Here is a 21,760-nt window from a genome sequence, read left to right as displayed (position 1 = left end):
TTTTTTTCCTTTTTTATCCTCTCTTATCACCTCTTTCTCGCTTTAAAGAAAAGTCCACTTTGGAAGCCAAAACATTAATCAGGCGCTTGGGGATTCCTGACCAATTTCCAATTACATAAATTAAAATTTCCTCGCCGTTTCCAGTCGATAACATCACTTCCTTGCATTATATTCTGGGCAAGGCTGCAGATCCCTTGTTTCTCAGACTCAGCAAATTTTTTAAGAGAGGAGGGGGCTTCGACTCCCAGAATTCCCACAGCTAGCAAGATTTTGAAATGGCTCAGGTCTCTATCACAAAGCTACAAAGCTGATTAGGGGACAGGAGGATAAAAGAGAGGAAGGTTGCAGGAATTCGGTATCTCTCGTTTAATGAAAAGCAGGACCAGGTGGGACATAATAGCAATTTTCCAGTAAGAGAAAGAGCTCCACCTATTTTCTTTTCTTATGTTTACTTTTTTTCCTTATTTTTGATTAAGAAAAGCAAACATAAAACATTTGTTTTATGGCATACAAATCCAATTAAATATAAATCTAAATATATTTGGGATACCGATATCCCCATTTCTACCAAAAGTTTTAATTGGAGATACTGCATATACATTGATACCTTACTTTGTTAATGTTCTGCTTGCACGTTTTTGTTTAAACTAACAAATAAAATTGCTTTTGTCTATTAATCTCACAGGCAGTATCCCTATTTAATTTAGTTTCCTTTGTCATTCCTTTCTTTTAAACAATTATAAAATTTGAGCCGTATCTTATAATAATAATCTGAATCTTCTTTCCCTTCGGATTTGCTTGTTGTTGTGTCCATTTTATGCACAGTCCATAATTTTGTTTAATTTTTAAATTATCATTCCCTCTTTTGGTATCTCTTCGTTTTTCCATTGCTGTGGCTGGCTAATCCTCGCCACTGGCCAAATGTGAATAATCAAAGATCAAATTTCCTTTTTATAAGCCTTGTTACAAATACCTAATTAGAAATAATTCTGTTTCCCCCCCTCAATTTTGTCTTTTATAATTTCTTTTAACCATATCATGATCCTATTCCAACAAATTCATAGGGTGGTCCACCTATTTTCCAAAGCCCATGAAGGCAGGACAGGAAACAACAGGTGGAAACTAATCCAGGAGAGAAGCAACATGGAATTAACAGCAACAACTCAACAGAGTTGGAAGGGACCCTGGAGGTCTTCTAGTCCAACCCCCTGCTTAGGCAGGAAAGCCTGCACCACATCAGGCAGATGGTTATCCAACATCTTAAAAGCTTCCAGTGTTGGAGCATTCACAGCTTCTGGCGGCAAGCTGTTCCACTGGTCAAACGTTCTGACTGTCAGGAAATTTCTCCTTAGTTGCTTCTTGCCTTGTTTAGTTTCCACCCATTGCTTCCTGTCATACCCTCAAGTGCTTTGAAGAATAGGTTGACTTCCTCTTCTTTGGGGCAACCCCTGAGATTAAGGAGGAATCCAGGAGGAATTTCCTAAGGAAGGAAGGGAGGGAGGAAAGAATGATAGAGAGAAAGAAAGAAAGAAAGAAAGAAAGAAGGAAAGAAGGAAGGAAAGAAGGAAGGAAGGAAAGAAGGAAGGAAGGAAAGAAGGAAGGAAGGAAAGAAGGAAGGAAGGAAAGAAGGAAGGAAAGAAGGAAAGAATGATAGAGAAAAAGAAAGGAAGAAAGGAAGAGAAGAGAGAGAGAGAGAGAGAAATAGCAATAGCCTTTAGACTTATATACCACTTCATAATGCTTTTCCAGCCCAATTAACCAGTGGAACTGCTTGCCACCAGAAGGTGTGGATGTTCCATCCCTGGACAGGCATTTGTCTGAAAGCCTTTGCTGCTTGAGTCGGGGGCTGGACTAGAAGACCCCCAAGGTCCCTTCCCTAATTCGCCTGTTTTTCTGTTATGCTATTGATTCCAGTTGACTCTGTGAGTTGCCATGACTCCCGTTGTGCAACAGGAGCTGTGCTTTGCTCACTTTGGCAGAGGCCACAAGTTCCCGGAAGCCGAGCGGCTGGGAGTTTTTTTTAGCAAGAAACAGACCGTCATTGGCAAACGGCATGAAATCACAGTTTGCGAAGGTCTCCTGCAGATAAAGACATCTCTTTCTTAAGGGGAAGACATCCACACAGGCCTCCTGCCGATTTCTGTGTCACAACACACAAAGCTTTTCCCAGGATGGAAAAATCAATAAATCAAGGCAGTCCTCACTTAGAGACCGCCATCAGGCACACCAAGGAGAGTGGTCACTAAGTCAGAAGCCGTGGAAGGAAGGGAGGGAGGAAGGAAACCTAGAAGACTGAGGGCAGAAAAAGACCTCCTGGTCCATCTCGTCTGCCCTTATACCATTTCCTGTATTTGATCTTAGGATGGATCTACGTTTGTCCCAGGCATGTTTCAATTCATTTACTGTGGAATTACCAACCACCTCTGCTGGAAGTTTGTTCCAAGCATCTACCACTCTTTCCATCAAATAATATTTTCTCACATTGCTTCTGATCTTTCCCCCAACTAACCTCAGATTGTGTCCCCTTGTTCTTGGGTTCACTTTTCTTTTTATAAGTCAAGGAAGGAAGGGAGGGAGGGAGGGGGGAGGGAGGGAGGGAGGGAGGAAGGAAGGAAGGAAGGAATGGAGGAAGGGAGCCTGGGTGCCACAGTGGTTAGAGTGCAGCCCTGCAGGCTCCTTCAACTAACTGCTAACTATAGTTCAGTGGTTCAAATCTCACCCCGGCTCCAGGTGGACTCAGCCTTCAGTCTGTCCCAGGTGGGTCAAGTGAGGACCCAGATTGTTGGGGGCAAGAGGCGGATTCTCTGCCAACCGCTTAAAGAGGGCTGGAAAAGCACCATGAAGCGGTATATAAGTCTAAGTGCTATTGCTATTGCTAGAAAGAAAGAAAGAAAGATAGAAAGAGAGAGAGAGAAAGAAAGAAAGAAAGAGGGAGGGAGGGAAGGAAGGAGGGAGAGAAAGAAAAAGAGAAAGAAAGAAAAAAAGATAGAAAGAGAGAGAGAGAGAAAGAAAGAAAGAAAAAGAAAGGAAGAAAGAAAGAAAGAAAAAGAAAGGAAGAAAGAAAGAAAGAAAGAAAGAAAAAGAGAGAGAAAGAAAGAAAGAGAGAGAGCGAAAGCGACAGAGGCAGAGAAGGAGAGGAAGGAAGGAAAGAAGGAAAGAAGGAAGGAAGGGGAAAGGAAGGAAAGAAAACGGAAGAGAAAAGGAAGGAAGGAAAAAAGAAGAGGGGGAAGGAAGGAAGGAAGGAAGGAAGGAAGGAAGGAAGGAAGGAAGGAAGGGAACCTTTGTGGCGCAGTGGTTAGAGTGCAGCCCTGAAGTCTCCTTCAGCTAACTGCCAGCTGTAGTTCAGCAGTTCGAATCCCACCACTGGCTGAAGGTTGAGACTCGGCCTTCCCTCCTTCCCAGGTGGGTCAAGTGAGGACCCAGATGGTTGGGGGCAAAAGAGGCTGAGTCTGTCAACCGCTTAGAGAGGGCGGTGAAAGCACTAGGAAGCGGTACATAAGTCTAAGTGCTCTTGCTACATGGTTTCCCTCTTTCCAGCTCAAAATTGACAAAACTACACCTAGTCCTTGACTTATGACCACTCGCTTATGACCAACTGAACCAAAGGAGGATATTGTTGACCATCGTGCCTGTGTTCACAACAGTAGTGGGTGGCGACCGTTATGGTAGAGGATGGCACACCAATAACACACTGTGCGCTTCGCAGGTCTCTTGCGTGTGTGTGTGTGTTCCAGCATCTTTTTGCTTTGTGCACATGTGAGAAGCAAAGTCTTGTGAAGGGATGTGCCCCACCAGAGAGGTTCCGGTGGGTTTTTTGCTGCTGTGCATGCGCGAAAGCAAAAAAAAAATCCTCAAAATCTCATGCATTGTGAGATTTTAGCACATTTTTTATTTTGCAGCATACCAGTCCAATTAATAATAATAATAATAATAATAATAATAATAATAATAATAATATATTGTTATGTTCTTTTGTATATGTTGTGAGCCGCTCCAAGTCCTCAGAGAGAGGCAGCATACAAATCTAATAAATTAATAATAATAATAATAATAATAATAATAATAATAATAATAAATTGTTATAATAATAATAATAATAATAATACATTCTTGTAATAATAATAATAATAATACATTCTTGTAATAATAATAATAATAATAATAAATTGTTATAATAATAATAATAATATACTGTATTGTTATAATAATATTATATTGTTATGTTCTTTTGTATATGTTGTGAGCTGCTCTGAGTCCTCGGAGAGGGGCAGCATACAAATCTAATAAATTACTACTACTACTACTACTACTACTACTACTACTACTACTATTATTATTATTATTGCTTCCTGTGCATGCACACCCGCAAGAGAACCGTAGCTGCATGCGCAGCGCACCACTAGCATCGTTAGGGGCAATGCGCCCCTGGTTCACACACACACACACACACAACCTGTGCAGCCAGGGGGGCAAAGGCCTTGCAGGAGGGTCAGTTCAGCCCGACAGTTAAATCTCCGGTGGTGTGGGGGCCCGTGGGAGCGCACCCTGTGTGGGTGTGTGGTGTGAGTGCAGCCTTGTCCTTCCGTTCTGCAGAGGCCCAACTCGTGGGCGCACTCACCAGAGGTGCTGACCAGCAGTCCCGGCGCCTGGAGCCAGAGAGCGATGAGGAGGGCGTGCGGGGGCCTCATCCTGCAGGGGGGGAAAGAGCAGATATTGAGGGAGGGTCTGCACACTGGCTCACTCTGTCGCCAGGGAGGGTTGTATGGGCCCCAAACGTCATTGGTGGGCTTGGGGGTCCCTTGCCATGGGGGTGGCGGAGAAGGAGAAGTGGTGGTGGTGGTGGGAGAGGAGGAAGAGGAAAGAGGAAAAGAGGAGGAGAGAGAAGGGAGGAAGGAGAGGGTGGAGGAGGAGGAGGAGGGAAACAAGGAGAAAGAGGAGAGGGAAGGATGGTGGTGGAAGAGGAGGAAAGGAAGAGAGAAGGAGAGGAGGAGGAGGAAGGGAGAGAGTAGAAGGAGAAGAAAGGAGGAGGAGGAGGAGGAGAACGAAAAAAGAAGGAGAAGGAAAAGAAAAGAAGAGGAGGAGAAGGAGAGGGGGACGGGGGAGGAGGAGGAGAAAAAGGAGAAGAAGAAAGAAGGAGGAGAAAGGAAAAGAAAGAAGTAGAAGGAAAAGGAAAGAGAAGGAGGAAGAGAGGGAAGGGGGAAGGAGAAGGAGAAGAAGAACGAAGGATGAAGAGAAGGAGAAGGAGAAGAAAGAAGTAGAAGGAAAAGGAAAGAGAAGGAGGAAGAGAAGGAGAGGGGGAAGGAGGAGAAGGAAGGAGGAGGAGGAGAACCTGCCCCTCTCCTTGCTGGATGATCTCTTAGGGGCCCTCTTCCCTCCCAGGCTTTGCAGGCAGGGTCTGTTTCCCCACTCCCAGCCCTTCTCCCTTATTCCCCCAAGATCTCCACCGCCTCCTTCACCAGGCCTAGCACCACCTTCAAAACAAGACAAACCCAGCCCAGAAAAAGGCGTCCACAATAACTGCCAGAGACGAGACAAGGGCAAGACAACCTCGGTGACCGGCTTCCCCAACTTACGACACAATCCTCCCCGTCCTTCCCTCCTCGTCCGGCGTGTTCTTCCTCTTTCTCAAACTAACCGTTTGTCCTGCACATTGGCCAAAAGAATCAGAGCACCAAATAAAGGGTGAAGAAAGAAGACCTTGCAGGTGACCCTCACTCCATCAAAGACCTTGGAAGACTCCTATCCAGTGACCTAACGGCCACAGTCCACTGCAACAACATCGCCAAAAGGGCTTCAAGAGTTGTCAACCTAATCCTACGTAGCTTCTGCTCCAGTAATCTCACACTACTACCCAGAGCATACAAAACCTTTGCCAGACCAATCCTTGAATACAGCTCATCTGTCTGGAACCCCCACCGCATTTCGGACATAAACACCGGAGAAAACGTCCAGAGATACTTTACGAGAAGAGCCCTCCACTCCTCCACTCGCAACAGAATCCTCTACGCAACCAGACTTACCATCCTAGGCTTAGAAAGCTTAGAACTATGTTGCCTTAAACACGACCTAAGCATAGCCCATAAAATCACCTGCTACACCGTCCTTCCTGTCAACGACTACTTCAGCTTCAACCACAACAACACACGAGCACACAACAGATTCAAACATAAAGTGAACCCCTCCAAACTTGATTGCAGGAAATACGACTTTAGTAACTAAGTAATTGATGCCTGGAATTCACTACCAGACTCTGTAGTATCCTCACCTCACCCCCAAAACCTGACCCTTAGACTCTCCACTGTTGACCTCTCCCGATTCCTAAGAGGTAAGGGCCGTGCATAAGTGCACCAGAGAGCCTTCCGTCCCCTGTCCTCATGTTTCTGTCTTACTGGTATCATGTATATAAAGATTGATATATCTTTGTATACCACCAATATGTACTTGACAAAATAATAAAATAAAATAAAATAAAATAAAATAAAATAATAAAATAAAATAAAATAATAAAATAAAATAATAAATTAAATTAAATTAAATTAAATTAAATTAAATTAAATTAAATTAAATTAAATTAAATTAAATTAAATTAAATTAAATTAAATTAAATTAAATTAAATTAAATTAAATTAAATTAAATTAAATTAAATTAAATTAAATTAAATTAAGGGAAAGAGACCCAAGACCTGGTTTTGGGTTGCTCCAAGCAAGTCTTCCCATTTTGCAGAAGGCGAGTCGCTTCGTCCCGTTGCATCATTTAGCAAAGGGGGACCCTGCCTTCCCCAGACAGAAGGAAAAAAAATACTCCCAGCTGCAGGGAAAAGTTGGGGAGGGTCTTCCCAACCGCCCCCCTTCCCTCGCCGTCTCCTGCCCCCTTTGTGTCTCAAGCACCTGGCAAGAGGCGGCATTTTGTGATTGTGGAAACATAGCAACCGCAGCCCAAAGGCCCTGGCAACCTGACCTTCGGCGAAGCACCAGAAAATCTGTTTTAATTTCCCTCGGAGCAGCTCTGGCTACAAAGAGGCCGTGGTGGGTTCCGAGACCATTTGAAAATGACCTTGAAGGACAAAAGGGGGCTTGGGGTCATTTGCTCCAGGTTCAGGTCAATGGATCTACCTTGGAGGGGCTCTGGGTCTTGGGGAATTTCAGGCCCAGAGCACTTGGTGATTGATGCTTGGTCAAAATATAGCCCCCTTTTTAAAAAAAAAAAAAAAAAAATCACTTTAAAACCCATCCTTGCAGGGAAAATGGAAGGGAGAATGTGAGCGCTGTCAATGCACATTTCACTTAGCGGCTGCTTTGTTTAGTGACAAATGTAGAAGAGAAGAGGTGAGAACAAGAACAAGAGAAGAGAGAATAGAACAAAAGAAGAGAGAGAGAGAGAAGAGAATAGGAGAAGAGAGAATAGAACAAAAGAAGGGAACACAGAATAGAAGAGAAGAGAATAGGACATGGTATTTAAAAATTACAGAAAAATAGAAGGGGCAATTATTGCTTTCCACTTTTGTGCCAATGCAATTCTAGCTGCTGTAATAATATGGATAATTAAATACACCTTTTCTTTATTACGTTTCTCTGGTAGAAAACCCGACAGGACGATCTCTGGTGTCAGCTCTATAACAATTTGAGAGGGTGGCAAAGCTTTGCCCCTTCTTACAACCACAACAAATGACTTGGGCATCGAGTTGGGTGGTGCCCCATTAGTGCCATTGTCTTTTTTTTTACCCCACCCGCCAAGCCTTCTCATCCAACCAGTGCAGAAAAGGCTGTTGTGTCATTTGTTTTCCTAACAGTTGCCAAATCCCGGTGGCTCCCCCCCCCCCCGCACTTACGAAACAAAACAGGAGCAGTGTATCTGCCAAGTGTGTGGCTACTGGCAGGATAATAACCTGGGAGCGGCTTTCGAAGGGCAGATTTGGGCTCCGGCCAAGCCCAGCTGCACCCGGGCAATTATAGAGAGGAGCAGCCCAAGGAAGAGGGTGACTGACACCTTGGAAGGAGGGCAGAGAAGAGCCACCAAGAGGACCAGGGGATAAATGGAGGCTGAAACATATGAACAACGGTTGCAGGAACTGGGCCTGGCTAGTTTAACGGAAAGAAGGACCAGGGGAGACATGAGAGCAGCCTTCCAGTATCTCAGGGGCTGCCAGAAAGAAGAGGGAGTCAAGCTATTCTCCAAAGGGAAAAAAAGAACGAAAGAAGGAAGGAAGGAAGGAAGACAAAGAAAGAAAGAAAGAAAGAAAGAAAGAAAAGGACCAGGGGAGACATGATAGCAGCCTTCCAGTATCTCAGGGGCTGCCCCAAAGAAGAAGGAGTCAAGCTATTCTCCAAAGAAAAAGAAAGAAGGAAGGAAGAGAAAGAAAGAAAGAAAGAAAGAAATAGAGAAATAGGGAAACCAGGGGAGACATGATAGCAGCCTTCCAGTATCTCAGGGGCTGCCACAAAGAAGAAGGAGTCAAGCTATTCTCCAAAGAAAAAGAAAGAAGGAAGGAAGAGAAAGAAAGAAAGAAAGAAATAGAGAAATAGGGAAACCAGGGGAGACATGATAGCAGCCTTCCAGTATCTCAGGGGCTGCCACAAAGAAGAAGGAGTCAAGCTATTCTCCAAAGAAAAAGAAAGAAGGAAGGAAGAGAAAGAAAGAAAGAAATAGAGAAATAGGGAAACCAGGGGAGACATGATAGCAGCCTTCCAGTATCTCAGGGGCTGCCACAAAGAAGAAGGAGTCAAGCTATTCTCCAAAGAAAAAGAAAGAAGGAAGGAAGGAAGAGAAATAAATAAATAAATAAATAAATAAATAAATAGAGAAATAGAGAAACCAGGGGAGACATGATAGCAGCCTTCCAGTATCTCAGGGGTTGCCACAAAGAAAAAGGAGTCAAGCTATTCTCCAAAGCACCTGAGGGCAGAACAAGAAGCAATGGGTGGAAACTAAGCAAGAAAAGAAGCAACTTAGAACTAAGGAGGAATTTCCTGACAGTGAGAACAATTAATCCATGGAACAGAAGTTGCCTCCAGAAGCTGTGAATGCTCCAACACTGGAAGTTTTTAAGCAGATGTTGGATAACCACCTGTCTGAAGTAGTGTAGGGTTTCCTGGCTAAACAGGGGGCTGGACTAGAAGACCTCCAGGGTCCCTTCCTACTCTGTTATTCTTTATTCCAATATTGGGGGGGGGGGGAGTCAACCTCTTTTTCCAAAGCACTTGAAGGAGGACAAGAAATAACAGATGGAAACGTTTGAAAGAGAGATCCCACCTAGAACTAAGGGGAAATTTCCAGACAGTGAGAAAACAGTGAATCAGTGGAACACCTTGCCACTAGAGACTACAGGTGATCTGTCACTGTATGTCTTCTCTAAAGAGGTTGGATTGTGCAAATATTTTTACTACCACGCTGTGGGCGTGGGTTATTTTGTGGGTGTGGCTTTGCCAGCCATGTGACCAGGTGGGAGTGGCTTGATGATCATGTGACCGAGGGGTGGCTTAAAGGTCATGTGACTGGCTTAAGGGTGGCCAACCTGATGTCACTCATGTTATAGGGTTTGGGTTAGGGTCCCTGGCCTCCCCTCTCTTCAAAGAGAGACAATTTCCCCATCTGTTTACTATTACTGAACCTCCAAAATATACTATTTAATTCTATGTTTGTGTATACATATATATACACTATATGTATGTGTGTTTGTATGTATGTATGTATGTGTGTGTGTGTGTGTGTATATAGCTAAAAAAAACCCAAAAAACCCCACATTTGACATTATATATATATATATATATATATATATATATATATATATATATATATATATGTAGATTGTTCTGAGTTCGGGTTTTGCCCTGTGTAATATTCGGCAAAACCCGAACTCAGAACAATCTACATACATATACCCGTGAAAATTTACGAAAACAAATATATATACAGTGTGTATATATATATATATATATATATATATATATATATATATATATATATATATATATATGTCACATTTTTTTTTGCTGAATTTGAAAATTAAATATGTGTACATAAATATTACACAAATGTACATAAAAATATACATTATCTACTATATAAACAGTGTATGTGTATGTACACACACACAGCTCTTCTAAAATTATACACATTCAACCTCATTTACTGCGATAGGAAAAACAGACCCAGAGCCCAGGAGAGAAAAAGAAAAGAAAAAAAAATCCAATTTTTTCCCTATCAGTTCTGCGTACCTGACCGTACCCGTAGGAGCCCATCACTGCTTCTAACCCTGTTATTCTGTAACCTCCTTCAGATAAAATTTTGGCTTTCCGTTATGGAAGCGATGATTTATCCAAACTTAATAGACACAACCAAAACTTTCAAATAGAGCGATATATTAGGCCCAGCAGGGGAGTTGAAAAACAGAGAGCAATTGGAAACACAAAATATAAAAATTGTTTGCTGGCCCTGTTTACAAATAAAATCACAGTACAAAAAAGGATAATGTGGAAGGATTTGATATAGAAACCAATATACAACAATTAGATAAAATTTTACGGGGCCCAGATTGAAATGATTTCGGAGCTACATAAATATCTATTTAAAAATGATAAAATAGAGGAAACTGTTAAAGAACCTATGATATCCCGGGCCAAAAAATATAAGACACAACATTTTGTATTTTTCAGAGTATAAGGGAGGACAATAGGGAGAAGAATCTGCTTACTAGGTCTTCACCTGGCTAGTGTCCTTAGTCTGGTCAGCTCCAGCAGATTATTTCATTCCCTGGTTAGGGCTTTAAAAAACCTTATTCAGAGAGAGTAACACTGAACGTTGTTGCAAGCTTATAAGAGCTGGAGACATCAATAGCACTTGGAAAGAAACTTATTGGGAGCAAGTAGAGCAATGGGAAAAACCCTGCAAAGACTCAGGGCTTGGAAAACATTCTTTGCAGAGACATGAAACAGCCTCCAAGGTAAGAGCTGGGAAGACTGTTAGCAGTTAGTTAGGGCTTGGGGGGGGGGGGGCTACATTCAAAGTATAAATGCTCCCAAATTATCAGCCTCCTTTAGGTGTGTCTTATACTCTGAAAAAAGGTAAATCTGGAGGCCTGGGCAGAGACATAGAAACCTAGAAGATTGACAGCAGAAAAAGACCTCCTGGTCCATCTCGTCTGCCCTTATACTATTTCTTGTATTTTATCTTAGGATGGATCAATGTTTATCCCAGGCATGTTTCGATTCAGTGACTGTGGATTTACCAACCATGTCTGCTGGAAGTTTGTTCCAAGCATCTACTACTCTTTCCGTCAAATAATATTTTCTCACGTTACTTCTAATCTTTCCCCCAACACACCTCAGATTGTGCCCCCTTGTTCTTGGGTTCACTTTCCTATGAAGAACACTTCCCTCCTGAACCTTATTGAACCCTTTAACGTATTTAAATGTTTTGATCGTGTCCCCCCTTTCCCTTCTGTCCTCCAGACTAGACAGATGGAGTCCATGAAGTCTTTCCTGATACGTTTTATGCTTAAGACCCTCCACCACTTTTGTCGCCTGTCTTTGGACCCGTTCCATCCATCCATCCATCCATCCATCCATCCATCCATCCATCCATCCATCCATCTATCTACCTACCTACCTACCTACCTACCTACCTATCTATGATCTATCTATCTATCTATCTATCTATCTATCTATCTATCTATCTATGATCTATCTATCTACCTACCTACCTACCTACCTACCTACCTACCTATCTATCTATCTATTTATTAGATTTGTATGCCGCCCCTCTCCACAGACTCGGGGCGGCTCACAACAATAATAAAACAGTATACAATAAACAAATCTAATATTTTAAAAGTATCTAAAAACCCATTAATTTAAAAACCATTCAACGCAAGCATACCACACATAAAACTATATAAGCCTGGGGAAAATGTCTCAATTCCCCCTTGACTGACGGCACAGGTGAGTTTTAAGAAGTTTGCGAAAGGCAAGGAGGATCCTTATCAATATCAATAACATGGAACATAAACTGTAAAAATTACAAATCAACAGCATTTAAAGAAAATGACTATAAATGTTCTACCGAGGGCATTTAGCCTCATCAAGTTTGGCAAAATTGTTAGGAACCAAACGTTCAGCTCCTTTGGGGCTGTGTGTCCCTTACACTGGAAGCTGGAAAGTTTTTTCTTGGATAAGAGGAGGATAATTGTGCCCTGCTGGCTGACCCCTTAAGTGACCTCCACAATTACCCCAACTCTCCCCAAGCTTTTTCAGAGCTTGGCAAGGCAGGGAGACTCAATGCTCCAATCAAGGAATCAATTGCAGAATTATGCTGACTCCCAAATCTTCTTTGTGGCAACCCCTGAAGGCTGCTCTCCTGTCTCCCCTGGTCCTTCTTGTCATTAAACTAGCCAGGCCCAGTTCCTGCAACTGTTCTTCCTATGTTTCAGCCTCCAGTCCCTTAAATCCTCTTTGTTGCTCTTCTCTGCACTCTTTCTAGAGTCTCAACATCCTTTTTGCATTGTGGCGACCAAACCTGATGCTGTATTCCAAGTGTGGCTTTATAAAGTGGTATTAACCTTTCACATGATCTTGATTCTCTCCCTCTGTTGATGCAGCCTAGAACTGTGTTGGCTTTTTTGGCAGCTGCTGCACACGGCTGGCTCCTATTTAAATGGCTGTCCACTTGGACTGCAAGATCCCTTTCGCAGTTACTACTGTTGAGCAAGGTCTCACCTATTTTACACCTGTGCATTTGGTTTTTCTTGCCTAGGTGCTCAACCTTACGTATGTTTTCTACTTTCTAGGTTTGCGTGAAAGAGAATTTGGCTGCTGTTAAAATATGTATAATTAAATAATACACTGCTCAAAACAATAAAGGGAACAGTTAAACAACACTCTGGAGTAAGGAAATCAAACTTCTATGAAATCAAACTAGGAAGCAACACTGATTGACAATCAATTGCACAGGCTGTGTCAGCACATCCAACTTTGTTCAGAACAAAGGATTCCATGAGAATATTTCATTCATTCAGATCTAGGATGGGTTCTTGGAGGGCTCCCTTTATTTTTTTCAGCAGTGTAGTTTGCTTTTGTAGGTTATCCTCTAATGATCCCGGATAAATACGTTTCTGGTTTTAATTCTACTTCGTATTTTATTCTTTCTTTTCTCCAATTTTTAATTCTATCTATTTTCCCTTTTTTTTTGTCTCTGGGCACGTCCACCATAAATGATAATTCATACCGTAGACTACTTTACATTTCCAACATTTATGGTTTACATTTGGGTATATATTTTGGCTAATCTATTTGACCCTCCCTTTGCTGGTTCCGCGGAGTATTTGCTAGGCCGGCTGGAAGTCCAGCAAGCTCCATATCTGCCTCTTGAGGCTGTTTTGCATTTGGGAGCTGAGTCAGCCGTCTTTGGTCTTGTGCCATCCTCAAAGCCTTCTCAGTCCAGGATTACGCCACTTCCTGGAAGGGAAGGGAGGCCCGGCCTCTCCCCCACCAGCAGCAATTAGAGTCTCTGACGTCTCCTCTTTCGGGTTCACATGATGCACTGACCCATGGCGAAACGGCCACGGTACCTGCAACTCATTCAATGCTCAGGCTTCCCATGACACACTGAACTATAAAGCAAGGGGGGGGGGGGTTGGTCTAGAAGAGCTCCAACTCTGTTATTCTATTAGGGTCTCCTGCCTGGATGGGGGGGGGGGGGGGTTGGACTAGATGACCTCCAAGGTCCCTTCCAACTCTTTTGTTTTGTTGAAAGATGTCCTGGGCCTAAAGCCTCCGTTCTCTCCTCTCAATCTTCATTTTAACCTTAATACTCGTCTGCTCTGAAATCCTCCTCCCTGCCACTAATTCTCTCTGGAGCGCACAAACGCCAGCCCCAGGTCAGGTCCATCCTCTTCCTCCAATTCTGTCACTGAACCTGAGTCTGCGCCAAATCTTTGCAAGCAGGGACCTTGGAGGAAGTGAAATTTGGGGAGAAAATTGTGAAGTCCTTGGTGCTTTTTTCAGGAGGCAACTGGGCTTCCTTGGTTTTTTCTTTTGAAGGCATTTTGATTCTCATCCACATATTTATTTTTTATTTTTATTTATTTATTTGTCTTGTCCAATACACAATAATACACAATGAGGGTTACAGAGGATATAATCAGGTAGAAGGTATTAAAGGGGGAATAGAGGAGAAAATAAAGGAGTGAAATATAACTATGGGAGAATAGCAGGAAAAGATAGAGGGATAGAAGAGAAGATATAGGAGAGACAATAGGACAAGGGACGGAAGGCACACTAGTGCGCTTATGTACGCCCCTTACTGACCCCTTAGGAACTTGGTGAGGTCAACCGTGGACAGTCTAAGGGTAAAGTGGTGGGGGTTAGGGGATGATACTACAGAGTCCGATAGTAAGTTCCACGCTTCGACAGCTTGATTATTAAAGTCATATCTTTTACAGTCAAGTTTGGAGCAGTTAATATTAAGCTTGTATCTGTTGTGTGCTCTTGTGCTGTTGCGGTTGAAGCTGAAGTAGTCTTTGACAGGCAGGACATTGCAGCATATGATCTCGAGAATCTCTGCTGACTTTTGCCAAAAAGGGGTGTTTGCTTTGCCCCCCCCCTCTGTGATATTGGGTGGCTACCGGAACGATAGAGGCTGCGCTGTGCACGCAATTTCAGTTCTCTTGAGTGCGCTCTTGAGAGATTTTGCCGATTTTTTACTTCTACGCATGTACAGAAGCAAACCCCCCACCAAAATCCCGCATGTGCCCGCACCAGTAGCAAAGAGTGCGTCGTGTACGCAGTTTCCCTTTTCTTCCATCTATGCTCCCAATGTATTTATGATCCGCATGCATGTGCAGAAGCAAAATTTCACGAGGGGCCGCATGAATGCAAGAGAGATTTTGGCAATTTTTTTGCTTTTGCCCATGTGCAGAAGGAAAAAAAATTGCCAAAATCTCACACACGCACACACCAGTAGCAAATGGTGCATTGCATGCGCAGTGTCAGTTCTCTTCCATGTGCACATGTGTGTCCCAGTGTATTTTTGTGCCTTGTGCACATGCGCAGAAGCAAAATCTCGCAAGGGGACATGCATGAGAGAGAGATTTCAGCGGTTTTTTGCAAGAGAGATTTTATCATGCGCAGAAGGAAAAATACACCAGGTCACCCATGCGCATGCAAGAGAAACGGAGCTGCGCTCACAGCACACTAGTGGTGGCGGTAATGGGAATCCTCCCCTGGCCCTTTGCACACAAAAGGGAGGCTTCCATTTATTTATTTATTTATTATTTATTTATTTATTCTGTCCAATATACAATGAGGGTTTTAATGGGTATATATCTATATACACATAGTAAAATACAAGATGAAGGTTACAGGAGGAGACACTTATAGTAAAATATACCTAAGAAATAATAGAAAAGAATGTATAGTAATAGAACATATCAATGAAAGAATAGAAGAAGAGATATAGGAATAGAAGAAAGGTATAGGAGATATAGGAGAGCAATAGGACAGGGGACGGAAGACACTCTAGGGCACTTGTACTCGGCCCTTACTGACCTCTTAGGAATCTGGAGAGGTCAACCGTAGATAATCTAAGGGTAAAGTGTTTGGGAAAATCTCTCCCAGCAGCCTTTGCGCTGCATGTACCAAAAAAGTTAAAAAAGAAATATACAATAAAAGGCAGAAACCTCTCAAGGTCACCTTGCAAAAATAAGAAAATAAGAGAACGTCCATTTTTTTCCTTTCTTACGGACTCCAGGCTGTGATTAATCATTCCGGCTCCTAATTTTGCAGTCCAAACGGTTCAGCTGGAAATCCCAAATGCTGACCAGCAGATAAGGAACTGCAGGAACTATAAATCACAGAGAAAAGGGGGTTGTTGTTTTTTGCCCTTTCGGGAAACTTCTTCGGACCCACGAGGCCTCTGAATGTGTGAACGTTCGGTCTCTCCCAAGTCCAAGTTGGGATGAATAATAATAATAATAATAATAATAATAATAATAATAATAATAATAATAATAATAATTATTATTATTATTATTATTATTATTATTATAAATTATCATCATCATCATCATCATCATTATGTCCAATCAACGAAGCAGTGGAAGTGATGTGCCGGTGCCTGGAGGCTGTTGGGGTCTGGATGAGTGTCAACATTCTCAAACTCAACCCTGATAAGACGGAGTGGCTGTGGGTTTTGTCTCCCAAGGACAATTCTATCTGTCTGTCCATCACCCTGGGGGGGGGAAATTATTGCCCCCCTCGGAGAGGGTCCGCAACTTGGGCGTCCTCCTCGATCCACAGCTCACATTAGAGAACCATCTTTTAGCTGTGGCGAGGGGGGCGTTTGCCCAGGTTCGCCTGGTGCACCAGTTGTGGCCCTATCTGGACCGGGACTCATTGCTCACAGTCACTCATGCCCTCATCACCTCGAGGCTCGACTACTGTAACGCTCTCTACATGGGGCGACCTTTGAAAAGTGTTCGGAAACTTCAGATCGTGCAGAATGGAGCTGCGAGAGCAGTCATGGGCTTCCCAAGGCATGCCCATGTTACACCAACACTCCACAGTCTGCATTGGTTGCCGGTCAGTTTCCGGTCACAATTCAAAGTGTTGGTTATGACCTATAAAGCCCTTCATGGCATCGGACGAGAATATCTCCGGGACCGCCTTCTGCCGCACGAATCCCAGCGACCAGTTAGGTCCCACAGAGTTGCCCTTCTCCGGGTCCTGTCGACTAAACAATGTCGTTTGGCGGGACCCAGGAGAAGAGCCTTCTCTGTGGTGGCCCTGATCTTATGGAACCAGCTCCCCCCTGGAGATCAGAACTGCCCCCACCCTCTTTGCCTTTCGTAAAGTTCTTAAGACCCTTCTCTGCCGTCAGGCATGGGGGAACTGAGTCATCTCCCCCAGGCCTATACAATTTATACATGGAATGTTTGTGTGTATGTTTGCTTTTAATAATGGGGTTTTTAGTGTTTTTTAAATTATTAGATTTGTTCTTACATTGTCTTTGTTATTGTTGTGAGCCGCCCCGAGTCTACGGAGAGGGGCAGCATACAAATCTAATAAATAATAATAATAATTATTATTACTATTATTATTATTTAATGGATTTGTATGCCGCCCCTCTCCGGATTGGGAATTTAATTGTAGTAAATGGTTTTATTTTGTACCCCACCCAGGGTCTGCCAGGAGTTGGGCATCTTATAAATCTAATAAAATAAATGAAATAAATAATCTGGCGTTGTGGCGACACCTGTGAGGCCTCCGGCATTCTTGGCCAGTGATGAGCGTGCAAAGTTCGGAGCAAGAGGAGAACTGGCCCTGGCCCCGGAATGTGGCCATGCAGGCAGCGCTGGGTGTTGGGAAACGCGGACAGGCGACACCACAACCGGAGGAGCTGGCGTCTGTGGGCCAATCACCAGGAGAGGGGGAGTTCGAATCAGGCGGGGGCTGCTGCTATCGTTGCTACTGGTGCTCTGAGCGGGCAGTTTTGGGTCTCTGGCGTGCGCGCACAAACGCATTCCAGTGACATTTAGCTTCTGCGCATACACAGGAAGCAAAATCTTGTCAGGGGACACGCGAGAGAGATTTCAGCAATTTATTTTTCTTCTGTGCATGCACTGACGGGCTCCAGGGGAAGAGCCTTCTCTGTGGCGGCCCCGGCCCTCTGGAATCAACTCCCCCCAGAGATTAGAACTGCCCCCACCCTCCTTGTCTTTCGCAAATTGCTTAAGACCCACCTGTATCGCCAGGCATGGGGGAATTGAGACACCTTCCCCAGGCTTATATAGTTTTATGTATGTTATGCGTGTGTTGCATGGTTTTTAAATGATGGGGGTTTTAGATGTTTTTTAATATTAGATTTGTTTCCATTGTCACACTGTTATTATTATTGTTGTGAGCCGCCCCGAGTCTTTGGAGAGCGGTGGCATACAAATCTAATAAATTCTTCTTCTTCTTCTTCTTCTTCTTCTTCTTCTTCTTCTTCTTATTATTATTATTATTATTATTATTATTATTATTATTATTATTATTTGTGCATATGCCAGAGACCCAAAGATGCGCATGCAGCTCCAGTTTTACTGCTGGTGTGACGTCCATACTGGTAGGAACCCACTACTGGTTCTAATCCTATCTTACATATAAAACCGGCAGGGTGACTTTGGGCCAATCACCAGGTGTCTGGGAGTTCTAGCCCCGCCTTAAAAACAAAAGGCAATTGGGTGACTTTGGGCCAATCACCAGGAGACGGTGAGTTCTAGCCCCGCCTTAGGAATGAAAGCCAGCTGGGTGACTTTGGGCCAATCACCAGGAGCCTGGGAATTCTAGTCCCGCCTTAGGCACGAAAGCCATCTGGATGACTCTGAGTTAGCCTTTCTCTCTCAATCCAACCCACCTCACAGGGTTGGTTTTTTAAGGCAAAATGGGAAGAGGAAGGAGTTTTGGATATGTTTGCTCCCCTCAAGTTGCTTATAAAGGTAATAAAGGTAGGATTAAGAATGAGTACAAAATAAACAAAAATAAGAAATAAGATTGGATCCATCTCCGGGCACCTTATCCCTCCCGCAATCGTCGGGAGGCGGCTTCATCTACGTCTCGAACTTCAAGAAAAGCAGATTTTAATTAACTCAGCGCAATGCGACGTCGGGCTCCGGAGCAGCAGAAGGTAACGGGGAAAGAGCCTTGGGGACCCCCCAGGAAGGAGACATTAAAGCAAAATTGCAGATAATCTCGGGGAGGATGAAAGATGAGCGACTTCAAAACGAGCCCCTGTAGCGGCCTTTTAAAAAAACCCACGAAGATAAAAGGGAAATTTGCATGAAACGGAGGGACAGGGGGTCAAGGAGGAAGACCGTGGGGCCAAACAGTGGAGCCTTTATCACGAAAAAGAGAAAGTTCAGGAAGAGCTGAAGTTGGAAGCCAAGACTATTGAAAGAGGACCTCTTCGGCTAGGTTCAACATCAATAGCAACAGCATCTAGAGTCTAGAGTTATCCTAGTGCTTCCTAGTCCTTTTCCAGCCCCCTCTAAGCGGTTGACAGAACCAGCCTCTTGCCCCCAACAATCTGGGTCCACATTTGACCCACCTGGGAAGGAGGGAGGGAGGGAGGAAGAGAAGGAAGGGCAATAGCCCTTAAGACTTCACAGTATTTTTCCAGCCCTCTCTAAGCGGTTGACAGAATCAGCCTCTTGCCCCCAACAATCTGGGTCCTCCTTTGACCCACCTCAGAAGGACAGAAGGCTGAGTCAACCTGGAGCCGGTGGTGGGATTTGAATTGCAGAACTACAACTGGCAGGAAGCTTAAGGAGCCTACTGTGCTGCACTCTAACCACTGCGCCACCCCAGCTCTTAGGGTGTGATAGGATAGACAGATAGATGACAGAAGATACATAGATATATAGACAGACAGAAAGACAAACAGACAGAGATGATAGATATGGATGGATGATTGATGGATAACAAGATAGATAGATAGGTAGGTAGGTAGGTAGATGATTAGATAGATGGATGGATGGATGGATGGATAGATAGCACTTAGACTTATATACCACTTCACATTGCTTTTCCAGCCCTCTCTAAGTGGTTGACAGAATCAGCCTCTTGCCCCCAACAATCTGGGTCCTCATTTGACCCCCCTCCCACCTCAGAAGGACGGAAAGCTGAGTCGACCTGGAGCCGGTGGGGAGAACTGAACTGCTGAACTACAGGTAGCAGGTAGCTCTAAGGAGCCTGCAGTGCTGCACTCTAACCACTGTGCCATCCCAGCTTTTGAAAAGGACTTTTTTGGGTAGGTTCAACATCAAATTAACAGCCAGGAATCGAGGTGCAAAACTGCGGAGGGCAGGTGTCAGAATCCTCGCAGGGAACAGAAAAGAAGCAGCCGTCTCGCTCAGTAGATTATGAAAAAAAACAACCCCAAGAGGAATTCGGGATGTTAGGCATCTAGACTTACAATCCTGGGCTTAGAAAGCTTAGAACTACATCGCCTTAAACACGACCGAAGCACAGCCCATAAAATCTTCTGCTACAACATCCTTCCTGTCAACGGCTACTTCAGCTTCAACCACAACAACACACGAGCACACAACAGATACAAACTCAAAGTAAACTGCTCCAAACTCAACTGCAGGAAATACGATTTTAGTAACCAAGTAGTTAATGCCTGGAACTCACTGCCAGACTCTGTAGTATCATCACCAAACCCCCAAAACTTGACCCTTAGACCCTCCACTGTTGACCTCTCCCGATTCCTCCAAGGTGCATAAGTGCACCAGCCTGCCTTCCGTCCTCTGTCCTAATGTTTCTATTTTACTAGCATCATGTATATAAACATTGTTATGTCTTTGTAGACTACCAATTTGTACTTGGCAAAAGGAAGGAAGGAAGAAGGAAAGAAAAAAGAAAGAGAAAGGAAGGAAGGAAGGAAGGAAGAAAAAAGAAAGGAAGGAAGGGAAAAAGAAGAAGAAAGAAAGAAAGAAAGAAAGAAAGAAAGAAAGAAAGAAAGAAGAGGGCCTCCGTCCCCTGTCCTAAGGTTTCTCTCTCCCTAGAGTCATGTATATAAACACAGTTATATCTTTGTATACCACCCATAGATACTTGAGAAAACAAATAAATACTAAAAAAAAACCCCTTAGCCCTGCTCAATCCTGGAAAGGCCCTTTGGGAGCCCTCCCAGTGGTCGGCCTTCGTGATGTGGACAAAGACAATTCCGGCCCCTTCAGAGGGAAGAGCAGGGGCTGAAATCTCAGCTTCTTATTCAGGAAACTAAAATGAAACTTTCGGGAACTGAGCGCTCACTCCAGGAAGACGTGCAGGCTTTCGCACCAGACATGCTGTTTTCACACATAGTTGGTGGTGGCATCTCCTGGGTTTGTGTGTCTGGGAACTCCAGCAGTTCATTGTTTGGTACTCGAGGAAAAGAGAAGCGGGGAGAAGAGGGAGGTGGGAAGAAAGTGGTGGTGGAGGAAGAAGAGGAGGAGGAGAAATGGGTGGGGCAAGAGGAGTAGGAGTGGGAGGGTGTTGGTTAAAGAGAAGAGAGAAAGGAGAAGGTGGAGAAGGAAGAGAAGGAGAAGGTAGTGGTGGAGGAGAAGGAGGAGGAAAGGGGGCAGGAAAAGAGGAGAAGGAGACTCCTTCCTGAGTCCAAAGAGAAGGGCAGCATAAAAAAATTGAATAAATAAATAAATGAATAAAATCCCAAAACCTTGGAAGATCCCACCTGCCGTGGAGAACTCCAGGTGGAACATTCCAGCTGTTTTCAATAAGGTCCCACCACGCTTCCTCCGGCTGATTCCATTACACAGATGCTTCATTAAGTTGCCCGCCATGAATCTCCCCGCTTCATTTCTCCCAGACGGACACTGGAGCAATCAACGCTCGGAGCCCTGGGTGGGAGGCAGTGCTGGCCGGCGTCCAAGCCTTCCTTCGGAGGTCAGTCGGTGGATCTTCTCAAGGAGACCGGAGAAGCAGAGGCCCCCAAGACTGGATCTTTATTTATTTTATGTATTTGTTGGGTTGTTTTGTCAAGTAGATATTTGTGGTATTCAAAGATATAACAATGTTTATACACATTATAAACATGGGAGGGAGGAAGGGAGGAAAGAAGGAAGGAAGGAAGGAAGAATAGAGAAACGGGGGAATATAAAGAAGGAAGGGAGGAAGGAAGGAAGGAAGGAAGAATAGAGGAATGGGGGAGTATAAAGAAGGAAGGAAGGAAGGAAGGAAAGATAGAAAGAAAAAAAGAAAGAAAAAATAAAGAAAGAAAGAAAGA

General features: G+C 43.8%; 1 protein-coding gene across 3 annotated transcripts in view; it reads right to left on the bottom strand.

Annotated features, from left to right (window-relative positions):
• The window catches only part of IL1RAP (interleukin 1 receptor accessory protein), an 86,092-nt gene that overhangs the window by 43,383 nt on the left and 20,949 nt on the right, over positions 1-21,760 (bottom strand). For 2 of the 3 annotated variants that reach the window (XM_070753851.1, XM_070753849.1), the window contains exon 2: positions 4,619-4,689. In XM_070753851.1, coding sequence (XP_070609952.1) covers positions 4,619-4,688 — 70 coding nt within the window. In that variant the 5' untranslated portion in view covers position 4,689. Of the gene's footprint in view, positions 1-4,618; positions 4,690-21,208; positions 21,281-21,760 lie in introns of those variants that run through there. The other variant, XM_070753850.1, reaches the window with a different exon arrangement.

The sequence above is a fragment of the Erythrolamprus reginae genome, chromosome 5 (assembly GCF_031021105.1).
Source record: "Erythrolamprus reginae isolate rEryReg1 chromosome 5, rEryReg1.hap1, whole genome shotgun sequence".
Classification (NCBI taxonomy): domain Eukaryota; kingdom Metazoa; phylum Chordata; class Lepidosauria; order Squamata; family Dipsadidae; genus Erythrolamprus; species Erythrolamprus reginae.
Note: the sequence above shows the minus strand (reverse complement) of the source record. Positions and strands in the feature narration are given on the sequence as shown.